At 46.0% G+C, this 23,165-nt stretch overlaps 1 protein-coding gene across 6 annotated transcripts in view; it reads right to left on the bottom strand.

Annotated features, from left to right (window-relative positions):
- The window catches only part of MGAT5 (alpha-1,6-mannosylglycoprotein 6-beta-N-acetylglucosaminyltransferase), a 329,395-nt gene that overhangs the window by 14,950 nt on the left and 291,280 nt on the right, over nucleotides 1-23,165 (bottom strand). For all 6 annotated transcript variants that reach the window (XM_034654457.1, XM_034654459.1, XM_034654462.1 and 3 more), the window contains 2 exons: nucleotides 16,298-16,414; nucleotides 9,981-10,055 (listed from right to left, as the gene is read on the bottom strand). In XM_034654457.1, coding sequence (XP_034510348.1) covers nucleotides 9,981-10,055; nucleotides 16,298-16,414 — 192 coding nt within the window. The remainder of the gene's footprint in view (nucleotides 1-9,980; nucleotides 10,056-16,297; nucleotides 16,415-23,165) is intronic.

The following is a 23,165-nucleotide window of genomic DNA, read 5'->3' as shown; positions in this document are numbered from 1 at the left end:
CATGGTGGGAGGGTGAGCAGAGTGTCCCGCTCCACATCCCTGGGCGCCACAACAGATAGACCAGGAACCGGGTGGGAAGACCCTATCACACTCCTCAGATTCACGACCATCTTCCCATCTTCCCATCTTCCTCCCTCCCTCCCTCCCTCTCTCTCTCTCTTTTTCTTTCTTTCTTTCTTTTTCTTTCTTTCTTCTTTCTTTCTTTCTTTCCTTCCTTCCTTCCTTCCTTCCTTCCTTCCTTNAAGATTTTGTTTATTTATTTGAGAGAGAGAGCAAGCATAAGTGGGGTGAGGGGCAGAGGGAGAAGCAGCCTCCCCACTGAGCACGGAGCCCGATGCAGGACTCGATCCCGGGACTTCAGGATCATGGCCCGAGCTGAAGGCAGACGCTTAACTGACAAAGCCACCCAGGCACCCGATTCACGACGATCTTGACCACAATCCATGTGCTTGCTCAGCCATGGGCGACACTGTAACCCCGGACTGGGTGTTGTTACTAAGGGTGACAGCATGACTACCCGAACAGGATCACAGTGTTCACTGGTGGCTGTCGCTCTCTTACCTGGCAGCATATGGAGGCTGCCCTCTGGTACTCTGTCCATCCCATGGGGATGGCTGTCACCAAACAGGAAGAAGGAAAACACACCACGACCAATGGAGCTATTGATCAGAGCTGAGCGGGTGCACAGATATTTGGAAAAGGTTAAGTGTTGCTTTTTGGTTTGTTTCTCTGGCTGGCTAATGCAAGCAACTTGGCCTCTACTTCTTCAGAAGCCATCTGAGAATGTCTATAGCCTTTAAGTATTATAACAAGGTGATTTTAAATGCAATGCCAAAGCCTAGGTTGGGCATACCGAACGGGTGGACATACAGGAAGCCCAATCAGATTACACAGTACGTCTCTAGAGGCCATGTGAGAATCTTTCTCCTTGCTTCCAGGACTCAGCGTGGGTCACCCCTGGATGAGGCTGGGAAGCTAGAAACCCATGGCAGCCGAAGGCTCAAATTCTGGCTTTCACAGCGTGTAAGAAAACGCAGAATGTCTCTCCTCAGACAACACCTACAGGCCGTTAGAGCGGAGGGTGGGATCCCTACAGCTGTGCCGTCTGGTGGACGCTTACGAAACCATTTCTTATTCATTCTCAGCCTCGTGTGGTATGTGAAGCAGTCCAAGGGGTAAAACTGAAACAAGGAGAAAGGTTCTGCTGTGTTAGACCAGGGAAAGTGCTTCAAGTCGGAAGGCCCGGATTTGAGCTGACGGAACCGGCCGAAGGCTGGTCAGCAGCAGGTGCTCCGCGGACGCTCGGCTCCTTGCTCTCACCCCTCCACGGAGCGGCTGCCTCTGCCCTGGACGGGGTGGGGGGAGGGCGTAGGCGCCGCAGTGTCGGCACTGGCCGGGGCAGCCCTGGATAAATGGAGCCCAGCACCTCCCGTGCGGAAGGGCGCTGTGGGGTCTGCACGAAGGGAGGCGCCCTCAGGGCTGTGCTGCCGGGCAGAGCTGCCCACTGGCTCATTTCCTAGTCAACCACGACGGCCGACATCTTCGAGGTTCCCTTCAACAGGCAGGCTTATCAGCTCACTTTTACGTGAGCTTTTGGGCCCCAGGCACCCTGGCTCATGGCTCACCGTGGGCTGGTCTGGCATCCTCTCAGGAGTCTGTTTTGGGTGCCAGGAGGATAAGACATAGTGCAAATAGCAGCAGGACCTTTTTAAGGCTTGGTGAACCACCTGGAGAGCCTGAAAGTGTCCTGGTAAGCATGATGCCAGGTGAGGCAGGAGGCAGTGTGTGGGTGAGGGTGCGATTCTGGCCTCCAGGCAGGGGACGGACACCCACAGACGGCCCTCAAGCTCGCTGCCTGCTTTCCCATCTACAAAGGTCCTTCAGTCCTTATAGAATTCTGGTGAGGGGGCGCCTGGGTGGCACAGCGGTTAAGCGTCTGCCTTCGGCTCAGGACGTGATCCCAGCGTTATGGGATCGAGCCCCACGTCAGGCTCTTCTGCTATGAGCCTGCTTCTTCCTCTCCCACTCCCCCTGCTTGTGTTCCCTCTCTGGCTGGCTGTCTCTATCTCTGTCGAATAAATAAATAAAATCTTTAAAAAAAAAAAAAAAGAATTCTGGTGAGAGAAAAGGAAGTGACTCTTAAGAAGGCACCTAGAGGTGGTAAAGATAATATTCCAGGGTAGACCCTTATCTGCTACCAGGTCTGGAGGGCAATTCAGCCTGGCTGAGGTATGACAACTGGTCCATGAAAGCCTTTGCTTTGCCCAGCTACCCGCAGAGCACAACTGAACTGGCCGCCCCAGACATAAGCCTCTTCTCACACCTAGGTGCCAGCCTGACTGGGTGTTCACGGAACGCTAGAGGCCTTCTACTTTGTTCCACCTCAGAACAGGCGGATATGGCAATGCCCACCTGCCTCGTCTCCTCCTCCTCCTCTCACCCAGCCGCTGATCCGTTCATTCGACAAAAGACTTGCTGAGAAGCAGAAAAGCCTAAGGGTTCAGAATTACCCCCCGCAACCCCTTTGCAGTTTTGCTTTCTACAGTTTGAGCTCTCTGTGTCCACTGTGGTCTCAGAGTACACGATCCTCCTTCTGGCAAACTGTCAGAAGGTCAGCAGCGGCCTAACGCTGCGTCACAGCACCTACTTCATCTCCTCACGCAGGCATTTTGTCATCTCTCAGCATTACGAGACGGGTGAGCACAGGACAGTAAGACATCGGCAGAGAGACCAGTCACATGACCTGTATTACAGTATATTGTCGTAATTGTTCTATTTTATTATTAGTTATCATATTATATAGTTTATCCTAGGTATGTACAGATAGGAGAAAACGCAGTATGTATATTTGGTACTACCGAGGTTTCAGGCATCCCCCGCAGGTCATACTGTAACACTTAAGTGTTCAAAAACAGTACCTGCTATAAACACCACCATCTACAGGTTGGCGCTTACTATTACTACACGCAAGGGACTCTTCTAGGCCCTTGGGTACTGGTTAAAAAAAAAAAAAAAAGGAACCACCAAGCTCCTGCCTTTAGAGACCTTATATTCAATGAGAAAGAAAAAAAATATAATATGTTCAAAGGTGGTAAGTGCTCTAGAAGAAAATGAGGTGAGGAAAAAGGATTGAGACTGCTGGGGAAGAGGGCGTCCAGATAAAGTACCACTGAGAAGGGGCATTTGAGAAAAGACTCAAGGAATAAATGTGTGAGCCATGCAACTATCTGGGAAGAACATTCTAGACAGAGGCAAGCCAGGATCAGAGGCTGTGACAAGGAAGTGTCTAGCAGGCTTTCTGAGGAGCACAGAACTCTACGTGGTAGGAACAGAGTGTGCATGGTGGGGGCCAGAAGTAGCAAAGGTGGGGTCCAGAAGGTCCCAGGGAGTCACTGCTCACAGCTCTGGCTGTTAAATGTTGAGGCCAACATTTAAAGAATTACAGAACGGCAGAAAACAGATTTTCGAGCAGGATGTCAAGGCACTTAGAGTAGGTAAATGATCAACTCTGTGCGATGGGTAGTGTGGTGGTGAAAGCAGTCAGAGAAGGCTTCCAGGAAATAGGGACTTCCGGGCTGGGTCTGGGAGGCTGAAGAGGAGCTAGTGACTGCCCACAAACACGGAGCTTTGCAGATAGCGGGGGCACGATATAGAGCTGTTGAACTGAAACGAATGGTTTTGGCATCCTGGAGCTTTGACAGAAGTAGAAAGGGGCAATACTCTACCTCAGAGAGGCTTTCTCAGCCAGGATGAGACGTAATAATTTCCAAGCGGGTTAACAAGCTCACTTAGAACACAGAACACCTGCAATCCTCTCTAACAATTATTTCAACTAGTCACTGAATTCCCCTAAATTTGACTATTCTGAAATTTTCCTCCAGTGACTCTAATAAAAAGGTTTACTGTCAACAACTTTATGAGAAAAAGCACTGTTGGCACAAGTGAAGAAAATGGACTGTGGAACAGAATTAAGGGCGCTGCTTTTGTCACAAAGGCCAAGTCACAGCATGGAGAAAATGGGATTCCCAGAAACAGCCAAAGAGCAGAGAAGATGATAGGGTGCTGCCCCCCACCCCTCCCCATGGGGTGGAGGTGCTGGCCTGCCCCCCTCTCTCCTGGTTGGTTGTGACGGGATCTCCTCCACAAACCCTCCAGCTCCACCCAGTCCTGGGTAAACCATTAACAGAGTTACTACGTCCAGGACATATCAGGTGCAAGTGGATTTCTATAGAAACTGTGCAGCCAAGAAGACAGATGCAGACCCAGGTCTGGGGCAGGATCTAGAGGAAGTAAGGCCAGGAATTTGGGGGAAAAAAAGACGAAAGAGAGAAAAAGGAAGGGAAAGTTTCTAGGCCTTGAAATTGGGGTTTGGGCCAAATTTGGCCAGCTATATGGGATGGGAGGTAAGGGACACATTTGTTAAGTTATAGCTGAGAGATCCAGGGTCTGGCAGGAAAAGGTGTTTGATAAATACTGACTGATTGGATTAAAGACATTTCAGCTGCCCGTTGGTATCTCCCATTCTCGGCCTGTGCTGTCCTCAAAGGAGTGACCTTTTTTCTCAGGTGGCTGCTGCGCTGACGGCCAGCAGTGGGTGTGGATTTGTGTCTCCACAGGTGCAACCCAGGAGGTGGCTGTGATGCTGAGCTGTAGCGACCCATCTCCATGGATGAGCTCCACACATGCCAATCAACGAGCCAACAAGCTCTTTCCCAAAGGAGCGAGCCAGACCTACCACATCCTCTAACACACACCCGCAGGCATGAGAACGCTCATACACTCTTCACGCCAGCCCGAAGGCGGAGACAACACCCGTGTCTGTCAGCTGGTGAATGGATAAACAGTGGTCGATCCACAAGTGGGACACTATTCAGCAATAATAATAATAATAATAATAATAATAATGATGATAATAATCAAAAAGAATGAAGTAGTGATAAATGAACGTGCATGAACCTCATGAACATTACATGGAGTCAAAGAAGCCAGCAATCTCCTGGAAAGGCAAATCTCCAGAGACAGAACACAGATCCGTGGATGCCCGGGAGCTGGGGCAAAGACTGCCAACGGGCACAAGTGAGCTTTCTGGGATGATGGGAATGCTATAAAACTGGACCTGGGTAGTAAAGGCACATCTCTATCAATGTGATTAAAAAATTGTTGAATTGTGTCCTTACGTGGAGTGAATTTTATGGTCTGTAACTCACATCTCAATGAAGCTCTCTCTCTAAAAAGCACACCTCAGTTGGGGGCTGGGCTCCTGCAGCAGCAAGTAGTGAGGCTTCCTGAGGACCTACTGTCTGTCAGGCATTGCTCTCGGCCCAAACCTGCATTAATCTATCAATTCCTCCAACAGCCTTCTGGCGTAGGTAGTGTTATCCCCACTGCACAGAGGAAGCAACAGGACGGGGAGGTTAGGAACTTGCCCAACATCACAGAGAGTGGGGGGGTGGAGCCCAACTCCGGAGTATTACTCAGCTGGGGTCTCTGGGATCAGGACTGGCTAGGTTAACAACAGCTGTCCACTTCTCCAAAGAGCAAACATTCCCCCAACTAGGGCCAACCCTGTCCCCTTTTCAGTTCCTCTTCCTCTTCCCCTGCAACCTGTTTCCTCCACCGCCACTCCTTGCTACCCTGGACTATCTGGATTCACTGTCTTTGCATCTCCAACACTCGCCAGGGAGTTCAAGATGGGCTCCGATTAGCCAGTTTTCCCAGGAGCTGAAGCTGATTCCACGGTGGGTCTTGAGGTTAACTCATTTTCCCCTCCATATCGCCAGAATGCTTTTCACATGAATTACACAGCTCTTTGCAAAATAAAATGCGCATAATCATTCTGTACATTTACAGGATCTTTACAGGAAGTAAAGAAAATAGGAATGAGGAACATACACGTGGTTTTCAGAAAGCAACCTGAACATTGCCATTCCTTCAAAAGAACCTGTTCTATACTGTCTGGCCTGAGGCAAATACCTAAATCTTTCCCAAGAAATGCATCATGAGAACCTTAACAGGCCTGGACATTCGGGTTAGGGAAGAATAATGCTCTTGATCCGAGATTACACGGGATTTTTGCCGTCGCACCACCCCCGAGTTCCTCCCTCGCTGCTGGAGAGAACACTTCTTACAGAGTGCTGAATTGGAAAAGCATGCAACCCAAATCAACATTACCAGTACAGCAAAGCAGTGGTGGTGTGTGCAGGTGGGGCATTAAGGGAAAAAAGCGAGTGGTTTCCCTCAAGTCAGGACTCTTTCCCATTGGGTGAGTGAGCCCGGGGTTGGCTGGGTATGAGGTAGATTTCCAGCTGTCAACCACTCAACAGAACATTGAAGCCTGGGGCTTTCTCAATTGCTGTCAATTGGCTTCCCCTGGCTCCTCTAGCCTTGGGTGAACATGATGGACAACCTTGAAAAGGTTCTGAGATAAAAGCTTCCTTGTTCCCCTTGCAGATCACACAGAAGACTCTGAAGGCAGAGATCAGCCTAATTAGGGCTGCAGCGCTCCTACAGTTCAAGGGACTGGAAGCTTGAGCTGCCTCCCCCACCTTCAGAGCTCGAGGCTTTCCGTTCATACCAGAAACACCCCTCACTCCAGTCTCCCTGCTCTTTGATGATATTCTAGCTGCAAAAATAACGAACACCCTGAGCTCTAAAATACTGAGGCCTGGAGAGAATTGTTAGAGGCTGAAGACCCAACCTGTGAATCCATGGGGTCTTGACTTCCCATCCCCCCTCTGAAGTTGGTGGAACATTATGGCTTTAACAAAACCCTCCACAGAGGCCTGGGATAAACTCAAAATCAGCCTCTTTCTGGCTTATGTAGCAGCACCGAGAGAATGTTTAATAGGAAATGCCCCCCACACAAGATTCCTAGGTTTTCCTAAAATCCTGACAGTCTCACTGCCCTCACCCTGCATTAAAACCTGTCTTGAGCTTCCTGTGGTCCCAGAATCAAGTCTGCGTGCTCTGGCTGAGCCTGTATCTGCTCATCACGTGTTTCCTCCTCCAGCCCTGCCTCTCACATCATCTCTCTTCGGTCATCGCTAAACTTCCGATAACTCGCCATGCTTTCTCTTTCCCCCACAGGCCTTCACGTCTTGACCTGTACAGTCCTTCTCATACCCCCTCAGTCTGCTGTCAGGAGCTGCTGGACACACTTTCCCCAACTCTCCCCCTTCCCCCCTCTGCAGGCCGAGTGGTGCGATCCCTAAGCATCCCCGTTATATCACTGTTACAGGGTCCAACCCTGTGGGCGTGGCATTGCCTGTGGACTTGACTGGCTTCTCTGGGAGGCCTGAAGCTACCTGAGGACAGGGACTCGTCCCCTGACATCTCCCCGACCTCCCAGCCCAGTCCACAGCACACTCCAGCTGACAGACACTTACCCAGTGGACGGGAGAATCAACCATGGCAGGCAAGAGAAAGCCCTGGATCTCTGTGACCTGCGGGGCTCTGCAGGGGTCTGTGCTGACGAGCTGGCATGCAAGGGCGGCTTTATTAGCATGTATTCCAAATCAGAGCCCAAGACGAGCTTCCTGGCTCCTGGGACACGTGAATGAAAAGCACAAGCACGTGCACATGCTCTCATTCATTTGTTTTCGTGCCTTCAGATGGGAGTTACTGTGTACCTACCGCGTGCCGGGCGGGGTGCTGGGGATATGGAGGTGAGCGGACCAGGCGTGCTCCTGCATTACGGAGCACTGCGCCAGGTCGCTCTGGGGAACGCGAACTTCCTGTTGGAAAGCAAAGCTAGTGGTAGATTTACAGACAATGGGCCACATGAGAACTTTTAAGGACTGGCTGGGATTCAAGAGTCTTAGGAAAGAAGCCTTCAAATAAACTCCATGGAGTCTTTTTCTATGTGGTGGTGAGGAACCGTCTTCCCCGAGAAGAAGTGGAGACAGGAGAGGAGGAAGTGAGTTTCAGAAGCAGCTGTGGGGCCCCGGGGGGTACAATCTCAGCTCGATTCCTCTGATGGTGGTAAGAGCTGTGATAGCTTAAAACTTCCTGCCAGAAGAGAACCCACAGCTCCTCTCGGCACCTGTGGGCAGGTGAATGAAGATGACAGGTCCAGCACCAGGATACCTGCCCTGTCTGCGGCCCCGCAATGCTACTAGGACACGCCTGTGCTCAGACCAAACCAGCACTGAACCCAGAGTCCACGACGTGTGAGCCCACAACCGCAAATCTCAGTCCCCGGCGTCCAGAAAGTGAGGCTGTTCCTGCCACCTCCCGGGATACTGTGAGGACCGAATGAGACAACGCGCTGGGACGTGTTCGGTACGCATTGCCGTGAAGTCTGCATGTAAAAGGCTGCTCGAGTTAGGATGCTGGTGTGGTCATTGTCAATCAAGGCACTACATAAAGACTGAATGAAGCAATGATTCAGATGCTTAGCTCTGTGGTAAAGTCAGATGAGTCATAGTATATTGCATTATATGATATCACAATATAATTATACACTGTGATAGGATGCATAATATCATCTATTAAGTAATCAACAGTACTAGTTTGCATTTACGGAGCACTATGCGCCAGGCCTGTTCTGAGCACTTCCTGCCCTAAGAAGTCTGTTATTATCCTTATTGTACAGGAGAGGAAACTAAGGTCCAGAGAAGCTGATGAACGCACTCAAGTCATACAACCAAAAAACTGTGAACCAGCTGGCGGGGCTGCAGAGCATGCCCTCTGGCCACGAACCGGCATCCAGAATATCAGACACACTGCCCTGCAGCCTGTGCCCACCTCTCTCCCTCTCCAACAGCAGCATCCAGGACTGTCCTGGAGCTCTCCAGCCTGTCACCTCCAACCTTCCCTTAGAAACCTATCTGGGATCTCCAGTCTACACCCACTTTCATTTTCAACACATCATTGCTATTTTAGCCTGCACGTTCCTCATCCCCTATTGTGTAAAGATCTTTTGATCATCCCAAGACACCGCTTTGCCTTTTAAGAGGAGACGCCCATTCCTGAAATGTGGTCAAGGAGTTCATACTGCCCTGCTCACAGGGGTTCTGAATCTATTTGTAGCTCTGAGCTGTGTTTGAAGACTAAGGAATTAAAATGTTACGGAAGGATGCCAATGGTGCTCTTGGCCTTTACTGCCACAAGCACAAGCCAGAGTTTGCAAGCTCTGTTGGGGGTGGTGGACTCTTGGGCCCTCTTCCCCCACTTCAGCACTGAAACCCTCCTTTTATCTGTTTTATACTTAGGCTTCACGTAAAGTTTCATTTGAAAAGGGGTCGTGTTTGAAAAGATATCTGAAAACCACTAAAAAGTCCTAACATATTTGGAATTATTGAACATACATTAAAGGAATGCTTAGAAACCCCTGGTTTCAGTCCCTGCCTTTCTTACGGTGAGAAACGAAGATGAGGCAGGATCACTGAACCGTCTCTCTGTCCCCCTCCCCACCCAAGTTCTCATGATGTCCCTCAGAACCTATTCGGTACACGGGTCTGATGGTTTAGGAGGGCTTCACCTTGGCCACCCAGTTTCTCCCATTCGAAGTTTCCATTTTGACCTTCCACCATCATAAAGAACATTCTTTTTTTTTTTTTTTAATTTTTAAGGTTGTATTTATTTATTTGACAGAGAGAGGAGACAGAGACAGAGCATGAGCAGGGGAAGCTGCAGAGGGAGAGGGAGAAGCAGACTCCTCACTGAGCAGGGAGCCCAATGCAGGGCTCGATTCCAGAACCCTGAGATCATGACCTGAGTCAAAGGCAGACGCTTAACTGATTGAGTCACCCAGGTGCCCCCATAAAGAACATTCTTAACCCAAGGACACACTAAGTCCCTTGACAGTATGACACCCCTGTGACAGCACGACAGTGAATGCTTCAAAATTCCATCAAGCCATTATCCAGCTTCTAGAATCTTCCAAAGTATGAAAATAACCACAGAAACATGATGAGCTCTTAGCTGCTCATGAGAGCCCCCTGGGGTAATGGGATAAAAGGACCTCTGAAGAGCCTTACCTGTTTTTCAATGAAAGCATTGATTCTCTGTAGCATTCCCTCACATGTGAATTCATATGGCATGTATGGCTCAATCTGTGGAAACAGAACATGGTACCATGAAAGAGGATAGAGAACCTACGATACTTAGCCATTCCTCCCCTGATTCACTCACACTCAGCTGCCTCAAGAAGGGCTACAACTATGCACTCCGATGTCAACAGACATGGGTTTACAACCTCACTCTGCTCTTCGCTAATGTGGGACCTGAGCAAATCATCCCCCATCTCTGAGCCTCAGGTTCTTCATGTGCAAAATGGTGACAAGAAAAATCTACCTCTTTGAAGCTGTGTTGAGGGTTATGTGAAAAAAAAATAATAAAGTGCTTAGTTTGGTGTCTAGACCATGGTAGGCATTCCACAAAAGTTGGAGAGTATCATTGGTTAGAGGTTAAGCTCCACAGGGCAGGCTCCATGGCCACTGGGCTGTGTGGCTCACGGAAGAATTCAGCAAACACCTGCTGAACGGAGGCACGCTCAATGCCATGAGAAGGGCACACAACGAGTGGCTAAGGACCCAGGATGGTGACAAAAGCACTCGTCTGCACTTGTAAGTGATGTTAGCATTACCTAAAGAACTTGTGGGGCAGAAACAGAGTACCAAAGTGCCACAAAGAGTTCAGCCAAGGGGTCCAGGAGGCTAGAAGGTCAAAGCAGACTTCTGCTCCTGCTGGGCTTTTAAAGTCAGCTAGGATTCCAGCAAGCCATGATATGGAAGCCATTCTAGGCAGAGCGAGTAGTAGGAAGTTAGACACGTAAGAAGAATAGCAGATGGGTAGAGCTTGGGGTCGCAAAGGCTGGTGAGACAAGGCTGGGAAGAGGGTCACTGGATTTCCACAAAAGGATTTCTATATTAAGGAGCCCAAGCTTTACTTGAAGGCAGGAGGAAATTCCAGAAGGTGCTTCTCTGGGGCGCGGGAGGAAATGTGATCACTATTTGGACACCTGAGGAAGGGGAAGATATGTGGGTTTGATCTCTGCTGCGCAGCATGTGTGCCAACACTATGAAGCTTTTGTTTTGGGGGCATCCATACCAATCTGAAATAGAAATTTCACTTCTACACTTGGGACAAAATCACTAGCAATCTAGTCTGTGACAGCTTCAGAGACTCCAAGAGCACCTGCCAGCAACAGGATAGAAGGCTGCCGCTTAGGCCCACTCTTGCCGGTCTCAAATTTACAGGGTGGAGAGCTGGCTAGAACACCTGTGAGTTGAGGCCTGTGGAAAATGAAACAGTTGACAGAGAAGACATCCTCCCGTGAGCAGCCAAGCAGCTGGTCACAGGGGACCTTCTCCCCTTTGTGTGTCGATTCACACATTACATGTGAAACTCTTCTTTAACCATGGCTATTAATTTCATAAGGATCTTCAAATCCACCATCAGATAATGCAGCACACAGTTTTTATCTCAGCCCTCCCTGCCCACATCCATCCAGAGTAGCTAAAAGAGGCCCAACCGTAAAATCAGGGCAGGACTATTCCCCAAGAGCACAGGTCATCTCGTTTGTCATTAGGTCACCTCAGAAGAGCTCAAAATACTTAGAAAACTGACTTCAATGTTGCAAGGCTGCCCCTTCTCCCCTCAAGCTTTTGCATGTGCTCTGCCCTTTCAACCCAGACACAGCCCTTCACACCAAAGGCAAAACTTTATTTTCTTTCTAAGGATATTTATTTACTCAACCTGTGGGTGATTCCAGAGGCTTACTATGACTGGCCTACAGATATGTCTCCTCTCAAACGTTCACAGAAAGAACAGAAAGAAACCACAATGGAGGTCTTGGCATATCAGGCTCATTTATGTGGTGACAACCAGAATTTCTGGAGTGAAATGAACATTAGTGGCCATCTGTCATGACATCAACAGATCCAATTATGTGGTGGGAAGCAGGCTGAATACTTAGGGATCATTCCTACAACTTATTCCAAAGAACATCCTTTAGAAATAGAAATGAATTAATTCAAAGGGCTCAATGCAATAAACACAGAAAAATGGCTCTTCCTACGTCCTGCTACCAACCAAACCCAGTTTAACCAAATGGATGCTGACTCATTAATTGCTTTGTGGCCCGTTCACTGTTTTAAATAATAAGCCAAATGATTTTCCTATAAAGGAAAAGCAAAGCNAAAAAAAAAAAAAAAAAAAGAAAAGAAAGGGAATTGTATTCTTAAACCACCCCTGCCAGTGGGTTCCACTAGCCATCCTGCTGTGGACAGGAACAGGGCCCTCTGTGTGGGAAAGTTCTCCAGATTCCTGGCTTTGGATATAAAAGAACCCTGGCAAGCCACTGAGGTAGGAGTTATTGTGGGGACTGGGGTAGGGGGCCTGTGGTAATTTTCTGTATGATAATCCTTCAGGAACAAGTCAAGGCCTGCTTGGGGAATGGAATGAAAGGGAATGCTAGACCACATCCAGTTATGGAGAAACCCAAGTAGGGCCAGTTGTGGAGAAACAGGGGAAATGTTCTTGGCCATCCTGCTCTATGGGAAAAGGACTGCTACTTACATGGCCACAGGAAGGATGCCTACAGCCTGCACTGTGTAGTTCCTGCTTGCCCTGGAAACTTTCCACTATCTTCCCACCTTTTCCTTCCTTTTCTCTTAACCTCCCTTTATGTGAGATGTCCTGTCTCTTCTAGTACCCACTCACTGTTCTAAGTCAGAGCACAATTCCTACAGGGAACTGCTGTCAGAGATCAGCTGACCCTGGACAGACATGGCATGGCATCACTCAGTGAGAGATGGTCTTGGAAGGTACCAGAAGACAGGGAGTTGGGTCCTGACTGTCTCATGGGATTTTAAGTCAGACACATTCTGCAATTTCTCGAGGATTTCAAATGTAAACTAGGTCATGCCATTCCCCTGCTCAAAACTTCCCCTCATACTTAAAATCCAGAATTCCTAGCATGACCTGTTTTAAAGGCCCTACACATTCTGCCTCCAAGGGACCTTTTTTATGGTTTCCATAATTTCTGAGGAGAAGTTGGTGGTCTTTCATAATGTTATTCTCCTTAAATGTAATAATTTTTTCTCTGGCTGCTTTCAAGATTTTTCCCCCTAATTTTTTGTTTTCAGCAGTTTGGCAATGATGTATACTTGTTTTTCTTCATATTTATCCTGCTTGGAGTTCACTGAGCTCCCAGGATCTGCAGGTTGATGGCATTCATTCATTTCAGAAAATTCTTAGCCATTATCTTTTCAAATATGTCTTCTGGCCATTCTCTCCTCCTTCTGAGATTCCAGTTATACATAAATTAGGCTGTTTGATATTGTACCATAGGACCCATCTTTTTTTCTTAATTTCATTCTTTGTTCTCTTTTTGTTTCAATTTGGACAATTTCTCTTGATAAGTCTATTGATAAGTTCACTGATATTTTCCTCTGCTGATAAGGCCACTGAGAGAGTTTTTCATTTCCGATACACTTTTCAGTTCTAGCATTTTTTCCTTTGGCTTTGCAAAAAAATTTCGAGCTTTCTGTGTGAAATTCCCCATCTGTTCACATACACTCTCCACCTTTTCACCAAACCTTTTAATGTATTTATCTTAGCATTTTGAAGTTCCTTTCTAATAAATTCCAACATCTGACCATCTCTAGGTCTGGTTTTAATAACTCTTTCCTCTCATAATGACGCTCATGTTACCTTGCCTTTTTGAGTGTCATGTGATTCAAAATCTTGTAATTAAATATGAGACAACTTCGCACTAAATACTGACCCATTTCTAACAAGCATAAGGATTTTAATGACAATAGTTTTTGTATTAATCTCATTACTTACTTCAGCTCTCATTTCCACTCTTATCTTTCCCTTTACTTCTTTCCATATTTCTTTTCGTTCCTAAATTTTATATTACCTTAACACACTAGTCAAAAAGACCTAGGCTCCAGTCCAGGTTTTACTACTTACTAGCTGTGTGATCTTGGGTAAATTACTAAATTTCTTTAAACCTCAATCTTTTTATCTGTAGAAGAATTACGTGAGCTAACGCTCATAAAGATTAAATGAGAAAATGCTCATAAAGATATAGACAGATTGTAGATGTGTAGAAAAAGGTTCTCTCTACATAAGAGCTACTGTTATTGTTTTTCTCACGTGGTCTTGGATAAGTTTTGGAATAAGGTGGAAAAAGGCTGATCAGAGTTTTAAAATGTAGAGCACTGGAGACTCCATGGAGGGAAGAGAGTCAATCTCATGTAGCAACGAGCAAATACAACTCAGTACTACAGTCAGTACTACACTCAGTATTACACTCAGTACTACACTCAGTACTATGCTTCTTTCTGTATCAGGCATTCCCATCAGATTGTGGTTTGACAGAAGGGATCTATTGCCTAGAAAGTTTTGTACTCCATGATCTAAGATTTTCTGCCTCTACGTTACCTTTCAAATTACTCCTTTTCAAGGGTGTGCGCATTTATCCAAGTGTTGTGGGTTGAATTTATGTCCCTCAAAAAGAAAATGTGCAAGTCCAAATTCCCAGTAGCTGTAAACGTGACCTTATTTGGAAACGGGGTCTTTGCAGATGTAATCAAGAAGAGGTCCTACTGAATTACAGTGGGCCCTAATCCAGTATGATTGATGTCCTTCCAAGAATGGAAAAGACAGACAGGCAGACAGACAGACACACACACATACACACAGATTGAGGTGCCGCAGCTGCAAGTCAAGGAAAGCCTGGGGCCGCCAGAAGATGGAAGAGAGAAGGAAGACTCCCCCACTAGAGGCTTTGGAGGGAGCAAGGCCCTACCTGACATCTTCTAGTCCCTGGAACTGAGAGAGATTACATTTCTGTTGTTAAAGCCACCGAGTTTGTGGTTCTTTGTTACAGTAGCCCTGTGGGACTAATATCCTAAGGGACTCAGGGACTCAAGAGAAAAAGAACCATCAGCCTCCACAGGAATGACTCCCTGGTGGTGAGGCTCTGCATGTGTGGCAGACATTCTGAGGTAGCCTAGAGGGGCCACATTCTACTCAGCCTCTTCCCCTTTACTCACACTGTGCCTTGAACCCATGTCCTTCTGGGTCCACTTAGCAGCTCAGCTTTGCAAACTCCTACTCGTCCTAAAAGACTTAACCTAGTGCTACATTTTCCAGAAAGCTTCCCCCGACATCCACTTTTCCATATTTTACCTGCTGTTGTTGGCACTGAACACATTCGGCAAATACCTATTCCTCCCTCTCTCAATCCATTAGGTAAATCACTATGCTGGGTACAGAATACAGCAGCGAGAGAGACATATTTCCAGCCTTCATGCTGCTGACAGTCTAGGGTAATTCCAGACTGCTGATGACAAAAGTAAGACTATTATATGTGCAATATGAACAGCGAGTTGATAATACCAACTGAACACTTACCATGTGGTAGGCGCTCCCCTGAGGTGCTTTATCTTCATTATCTCACTGAGTCCTTACAAATACCTGCATAGTGGGTACTGCTACTCCCAGAGATGAAGAAACTGCCTGAGGGGACGCTACTCGTCCGTGGCAGGGTGGAGCCCCAACCCCAAGCTAATTCCCGCCTGTCCTCCTAACAACCGTTTCTCTACTGCATCTCCTAAACAACTTTAGGAGAGCGTAAACAGTGTGCCAGTAGGAGGAGTACAGACAGCAGGGCGCACCCAAAAGTGTGGAAGGCAGTCGGGGGGTTGGGAGAGGTTAACCTGGCCCGTCTCCATTGGACCACAAGCCTCTTGCAGGCAGGGAGCCAGGCTCGGTCACGTTTACGGTAGTAAGTATCCGTGAAGGTGGCTCAGGGGCGCTCTACCTACAGCACGTACTTAATAAGTGTCTGCTAAATTGATCAGGAGAATCCAGAGATGTCAGTTACTTACACAGAGTTCTATTAAGATGTTTAGGTACAAAAAGTCAAATAAATAAGTGCTAAATAAAAACATTTCCAGTATTTCCTTAATAGTTCCTGTCATTCTTACCTTTTTGTAGGGGAGCAAGTCTGTGTTTTCTGATCTCTGTGAGAGTGACCAACATTAGGCAATGAAACAAATGTAATTCGAACTCCTCCTACTGTATCTGAGACCCAGCAGTCATGCCAAGAAGTTCTGGAGACTCCACGCACACGGGCACAAGCTCTGTTCCCATCTGCCAGAGCACCCATGAACCCTCCCCAGGGAGGGTTCTACAAGTCCTACACTGTGGCTCTTTTCTAATCCCAGAGTTAAGCTGACATGGAAATGTTCTAATTACTCAAGCACAGGGCCCGTGAGGCTTTCCACACATTTCAGTTCGCGGTACCGATGGAGAAAAACAGAATAAAAGACACAACCTTCTGACTTAAAATTGCTTTCACGGCATCCTCCACTTCCTCCTGATTGCTGAGGTCAACCGTCCAAACGTGGGGCCGGCCGATGAAAACTTCAGCATAGGGATGCTGGGATGTCAGCTGGAAGAGAAAGACAAAGCCCCTCAGTCTCACGATACCTTTTTTTTTTTTTAAACCTTCTGTGCTAGATGGAGCGTTATGCTTTTTTTATGGTATTGTACTTGCGTAGCTAACAAGACATTTTTGTCCTTCCTTGATGATCAAAACCTCCTGAGGCCCCGTGAGTGGAGAATAAAAGAGGGATAGCTCCACATCTTGAACCTCACTTAGAAATGTCAAAACCGGGTGACACGGTGGCTGTTACAGGTGGCTTCAACCCTCAAAGCTGCACTAAGACACAGTGAAATGTTTAACTCTAGGTCATATCCCAGCCCTGAACATCACCTCAGTCAAACTAGTATCTGTTACAAAACACAGATGAGGACACACAGGTAAGCATGAAAATATTACAATAAAGCCAAAAGCTTTAAAGTCATAGGAGGACGAGTAACAGTACATACTAAATGTGAAGAAAGAGAAATAAGGTGACCAGAAAGAGAGGGAATTTTGGAATGGTTTCAGGACAAATCATTAGCATCATGTTGGAGCCTTAATACTGATAAAGACAACTTGGATTCAGCAAAGCTCTAAATTTGGAGGTTTTGCTTTAAGAACAAAGGGTGGCCAAAGAAACCCAGGATGAAAGCTGGTGATTCTCCGTTCTTGAAGGGTCCTTTCTTTGACGGCTAAATTTACCGCCCAAACTGGCTTCCACCTTTATTCCTGTATCCCTTTCAGGGAGTAATGGGAAGGGAGCTTTCGGCACATTCGTGAGAGCATTTTCAGTTCTCACAAAGACTGGGGGTACTGCCTTGATCTGTGAGCCCGCAGCTGAGGACCCGGGGGCTGCAGACCCCTTACGAGGCGCTACAGTCCTGCACGAGGCAGGCCGTCCACTTCCCATTCAGCTTCCACTTGCCCCGCTGGGCCTCCGTGTGGGCTCACACAATTCAACTCTTCGGCACAGTTTTAATATACATTGAATTTCCCAAGAACGTAATTACCATGTAAATCAAGGGATGTTTGTACTCTGTTTTCTTTGGAACTTCACCCATAAGCTGTTACCACTTTGGAAAAATCAGGGCAGCCGAGTCAATGTCACTCAGATGAAGTGAGTCTCCATTACAACATACCCTATCAGTCTGTTATTTGCAGCTCTCACATTAATGGCAATTGCATATATATGTATACATATATATGTACAGGCACTTTTTAACTTAGCTTCTCTTTTATAATATCACTTATAAGCAACCATAAGCCCTTACCATATAAGGACTAACCATGTTCAGCTGAATGTTTTATTCTTCTTAAGTACAAACTTACTCATTGTAAGGAGGAATGAGACATGTTTTCTACTAGAACCACTTTCTAGTTCTTGGGTATGGTATAATATTTCTTGACTATATATACTGAAATATGTATTTTCTTTAAATTATTTTCCTTTATGTTAGAGCTAGGGAATCATTCTTTTTTGAAATTGCATATGTAGGCAGGGTATATTATTTATGAATTTTATTTCAGGACAGAAAAGTAGATCTTAAAATATATTTGTGGGAGAAACAGGTGTTGGGTCTGGTAGGGCTGAGGCCATTGCTTTAGAGGCTAAGCTGGTTCTATTTTTCTTCAGACTCCAGTATACACAGAGGATAGGATGATTTAACTGACCCCTCTCGACCTCACTCCTAGCCACCATTCTTTGTATCCTACCTCACCAATTGTGTGCACACATTACGCTACTCAGGGCAGGAAACCCAGAGTTTAAGTTACTGGGCCTCAGCTCCCAGCTGTCATTGGTACCCTCTCATGGAAATCATGATTCTCTCTCTCTCTCTCTAAGAGTTGAGAGAGAGAAAGAGAGAGAGAGAGAAGGGGGGAGGGGCAGAGGGAGAGAGAGAATCTCAAGCACACTCCCTGCAGAGTGAGGAGCCTGATGCAGGGCTTAATCTCAGGACCCTGAGATCATGACCTGAGCTGAAATCAAGAGTCAGACGCTTAACTGACTGAACTACTCAGGCGCCCCTGGAAATCACGATTCTGAGAAAATATCCTAGACTTTGCTCTTGCCTCCTCTGCCAGAATCATGCCCCTCGCTGGCTCGTTCAGTTCCCCATTCTTCTGACAGGCACCCTCTTTTGGTCAGCCATGTGGTCAGTGATAGAACCCACAGAGTGACCCCAGCAGCCTCCTGGAGTTGGGGAAGCATCCATTTCTCTGTTGTTTTCTTCCCCCCTCAGCACACATTTTAGATTCAACACAAATCTGTGAAGCCCCTGGCTGGCCCAGGCACTGTGCACATTGCCCGCATAGGCATTGTTTATCACGTTCCCTGTGTATCAATGAGGATTTTGAGATTTACAGGGGTTTACAATTCCGCAAGACCACACGGCCAGGAAGTAGCAGAGCAAATTCAAATAGAGATCCTTCAACAATGCATGAGCTTTTGGCGGAAAGGAAGATGACAATTTTATAGTATCTACTGGTTTCTTAAGACAAAGGTGAAAAGAAGCCTGAAGTAAACTCCAGTCTTTTAATCACGCTCCTAAAACTTGCCGAACTTAAAAAAAAAAAAAAAATCAAACAAAAAAACCCCAGGACTGAATTTATGCCTGCAGTAGAGCTTTTCTGAAGATGAGCGATTGTCACACTGTGTTCACTTGGTGGCCTGGAGAACAAACGGATTAAATCTTCCCATGGAATCAGGGTAAATTAAAGTTGCCATCAATGTCACTATGCAGCCACTTACAAATTGGTAGTCACTCTCCCTTCCCCTTTGTAAGGTCCCTGCTTATTTGCAAGGTTGCCCTAAGCACTTGGAAAATACAGAACACCGAGCCATTATCATTTTATTCATTTGCATTTAGGGTTGTAACCTTCATTTACATGAGGGTTACTTAATTTTAAGGAGTAAGGCATTTTGTAATTCATTATCTCCCCTCAAAGCCATGCTCCTCCCTGTTAATTTATTGAGAACCGTCTGATCCGAGCTACTTCACTGTGTATCAATCAGTAAATTTATTGGAGCATAGTTAGTAAAAGTAATGAAAATCTTATTAAATATGAGACATTATTTCAGAGCGGCTATTAAATTTCTAAGGAGAACGTGAGTTCTCTTTATGGAAAAAAACCCTGAAGCCACAAAATTTCTAACGGTTTACAAAATGTCCAAATAATGATTAAGAACCTACTAATGTGTTTCCCAATATAAAGATAAAAATCCAATTTATATCACATTGAAAGTATAACCTGAACCAACCATGTTACTTAAGGCATATGAAATTGTTTCCTTTGAGTATGTATCGTGGTTTTAAAAATTGGTCCAATGTAAAAGACAAAAATAAAACTAAACTCTCGTATAGAAATTTAGACTTTTTTCTCTTCAAGGCAAAGGAGGGACATATATGCAATTTATATGGATTGATTTATATGGATCAATTGTTGCTTAACTGGAAAAACTAGCAAGAGGATGAAAAAATAGCTTTGTAATTATGTCCACTTTGGTTAAATTTTTTCCATTTGCACAGTAAAAGAAAGAATAATCGATTTGTAGGGATTTTTGACCCTTGGGCCTCTATAGAACTGTTGATAGCTCTCTCCCAATGAAACGGCTTTGGTTAGGGGATTCTGTGGCTTTTGTGAGCTGAAAGAGCAGAATGGGTGGCCCACCTGGCCTTGAGGTTGAGTTCACTGGGTCCTCCCAAAGCTGTGTGATGTTGCTGGCTCCCAGCCGGCTCTCTGCACTGTCTCCCGCAGAGAAGGATAAGGACATCAGATGGAACCTGCCCTCTTGCATAAAGCAATGTGACCTTCTCGGGATTTCCCTCCAACTCATCAGCATTCATGCCTTTTAAGCTTGAAACTCCCCCTCCTCCTTCTCCTTTACAGCACAGCTCTGCCACCATCCCCTTTTCAGTTAACCCAGCACATTCTCCACCTGGCACAATTCCAAGTTGACACTCCCTCCTCGATCGACTTAGCTATTTCATTCCGTATCAAAACCTGAGCTCCTAGAAAACAGGAAATGTGTCTTAATAAGTATCCCCCATGCAGGAGCTAGTACCACGGACCCTGTAGGGACACAATGCACATCTGTCAACTGACCTTCTGCATCCCAGCCGTCCTGTGAGAGCTCAGGACTGATAGAGTCACCTCTGTGAGGTCAACTCACTCGGCAACTACTGAGAGGATCCCACAGTGCCACTCTAACCAGAGTCCCATTTAAGCCCTGGTGGAATCATCTGAAGGGATGGGAGGAACCACGCACCCGGGGGGCAGCTCTAATGCCTATTCTCTTCTTACGCCACGAAGAATGAAAAGCCTCCACCAACTCAATGAGAAGCACTTTACTAAGTGATGACAACGGACAGGAAATGATGAACATCCTTTCCCCAGTAACTTCATACTGGCTGGTCTGATCTCGGTGACATTACAGCATTCACTAGGAAATGGATTGTGTAGGAGTGTCCTAAATTTTTTTTCAGGAAAAAAATACTCAGTTGTAACAAAGTGTCATCAAAATCTTTAGAATGACTACTAACAAAAAGGTGCCAGTTGCCAATGTAGTCTAAGATACTTTTGACTGATCATTTCCCAAAGGCTCATATATAAAAAGAACAGTAAGAACAGACAGGTTTCTCCGCTCTTCATGTAAAAAAAACCACACTGAGGGGAAAAAGGAAACCACCATTAGAACTACCATAATAAATGTTGTAGGCAAGATCCGCTGATACATGGTAAAAAATAAATGGTCAAAAGTTTGAAGAGAACCAGAATATTTGCAAAGTTTTGAAATATTTTTTTCAATATGGAGAAAAAGAGTAAGTTTCTAGTGAAGAAACCCAGCAGACACTACTTGAACCAAGTGATCAGGGTGACCACCAGCAGTAATTAGACATACTGACATCATGCCCCCTTCCCCCGATATATCATACTGAGAAGGCCACACCACTTCTGTGACATTCTTGCTAAAAATGCATCATCTCAAAGTAACCAAGAGACAATATCCACCAAATTCAAAAAGGCCAACTGGTACTCTTTCAAAGTGTCATGGTTGTGAAAGACAGTGAAGGACTGAAGAACTGTCACAGACTGGAGGAGATTAAGGAGATATGGCAGGTAAATGCAATGTGGGGTCCTGGACTAGATCTCAGAACCACAAAAGGATATCAGTGGAAAAGATGGCGAAGTTCAATTAGACTCTGTGGTTTAGACAACACTGTGATATCAGGGTTCATTTCTTAGTTTTGATAATTGTACTGTAGTTTTGTAATGTGTTACCACCAGGGGAAGCTGGATGAAGGTATTATACTCAAACTCTGTACTATTTTTGCAACTCTTCCCTAAGACTAAAACTATTTCAAAATAAATAAAAAGTAAATTCCAACATCTCCACTTGTACACAGAATGAAAAGCAAGAACCCAAGCAGATACTTGTACACAAATGTTCACCAGCAGCATTATTCACAACAGAGAAAAGGTGGAAACAACCCAAGTGTTCATTAACAGATGAACAGATAAATAGCATGTGTTGTATTTATACAATGGAATGTTATCCAGGCCTCTACAAGGAATGAGATTCTGACACATGCTACGAACTTTGACAACATTATGCTAAGTGCAACAAGCCAGTCATGAAAGAAGAAATACTGTCTGATCTCACTTACATTAGGTACTTTCTAGAAAAGGTATATTTAGAGAGAAAATAGGTGAGAGGTTACCAGGGACTGTGGGGAGGGGAGAATGGGGAGTTGGCAGTTAATGAACATAGTTTCTGTTTCGAACGATGACTAAGTTCTGGTGATGGGTGGTGGTTATGGTTGCACAAGACTGGGAATATACTTAATACCAGTGAACCATACACTTAAAATGGTTAAAATACTAAGTTTTCAATTATGTATATTTAATCACAATAGAAGTAAAAAAAAAAAAAGGAACAAAATTACAAATAATTATCACAATGTGGGCAGAAAAACTTCAGAGATTTCTTACACCCAACTTAAAAATGTAGGGATGATCTATTGACCCCAATTTTCTATCCTAAAGTCTATCCTAAAAGTTCCAAAGAAGTCAAGTCACACGGTAGAGCAGATATCCTGAAACTGAGATGTTCTCACTGCCGGGGAGCAACTCTTCAGATCATTCCAAAGAATAAGCTCTCCGTGCCAGGCTGACCACTCCTGATCCATGCCCTGGCGCCTCCTCCAACACCTGGCACACAGTTATGCATTAAGTATTGCTGAGGAATGACTTCCCCAAAAGGAACAACTCCCCAAAAGGAAGAATTCAAATGTACTAAATCAGCAGAAGAAAAAGCAAGCATGCTAGTCAACACACACACAGTCACCCTCGTCAGAGGCTGTGTGGGCCACAGACTGTTCTCTTTCTGAGGGTTACCTGTGGATCTCAATCCTCTTCCCTCCACCTCCTTTGGCCCTTTCACCACTTACAGGGAGAGTCAGAAAAAAGAATTCTCCAAAGTAATCAGCTCCGTGAATTGGTAAGATCTCTGACTGATCAGTGAAGAATGATCATGGAAAATGCATTTCATGTTCTTTTTGGGGGAGGGAGGTTCGGGACAATCGGCCCAGGAAGGTTTAAGAGTAGCAGAACTGAACACCGTGGGCTCTATGGCAGCTACAACACGGGTGCCCAGCCGTGCCGTCCCCCGGAGGGAGGCCCCGAGGGGCAGGGGCACTGCCCGGACGCCGGCTCGGAGAGGCTTCCTCCCTGGGAGCAGCCCACAGAGCCACAGAATAAGAAGATCCCTCTTATGGTT

Source organism: Ailuropoda melanoleuca, chromosome 2 (genome assembly GCF_002007445.2).
Source record: "Ailuropoda melanoleuca isolate Jingjing chromosome 2, ASM200744v2, whole genome shotgun sequence".
Taxonomy (NCBI): Eukaryota; Metazoa; Chordata; class Mammalia; order Carnivora; family Ursidae; genus Ailuropoda; species Ailuropoda melanoleuca.
The sequence above is the reverse complement of the archived record's forward strand: the minus strand, read 5'-3'. Positions and strand labels throughout refer to the sequence as shown.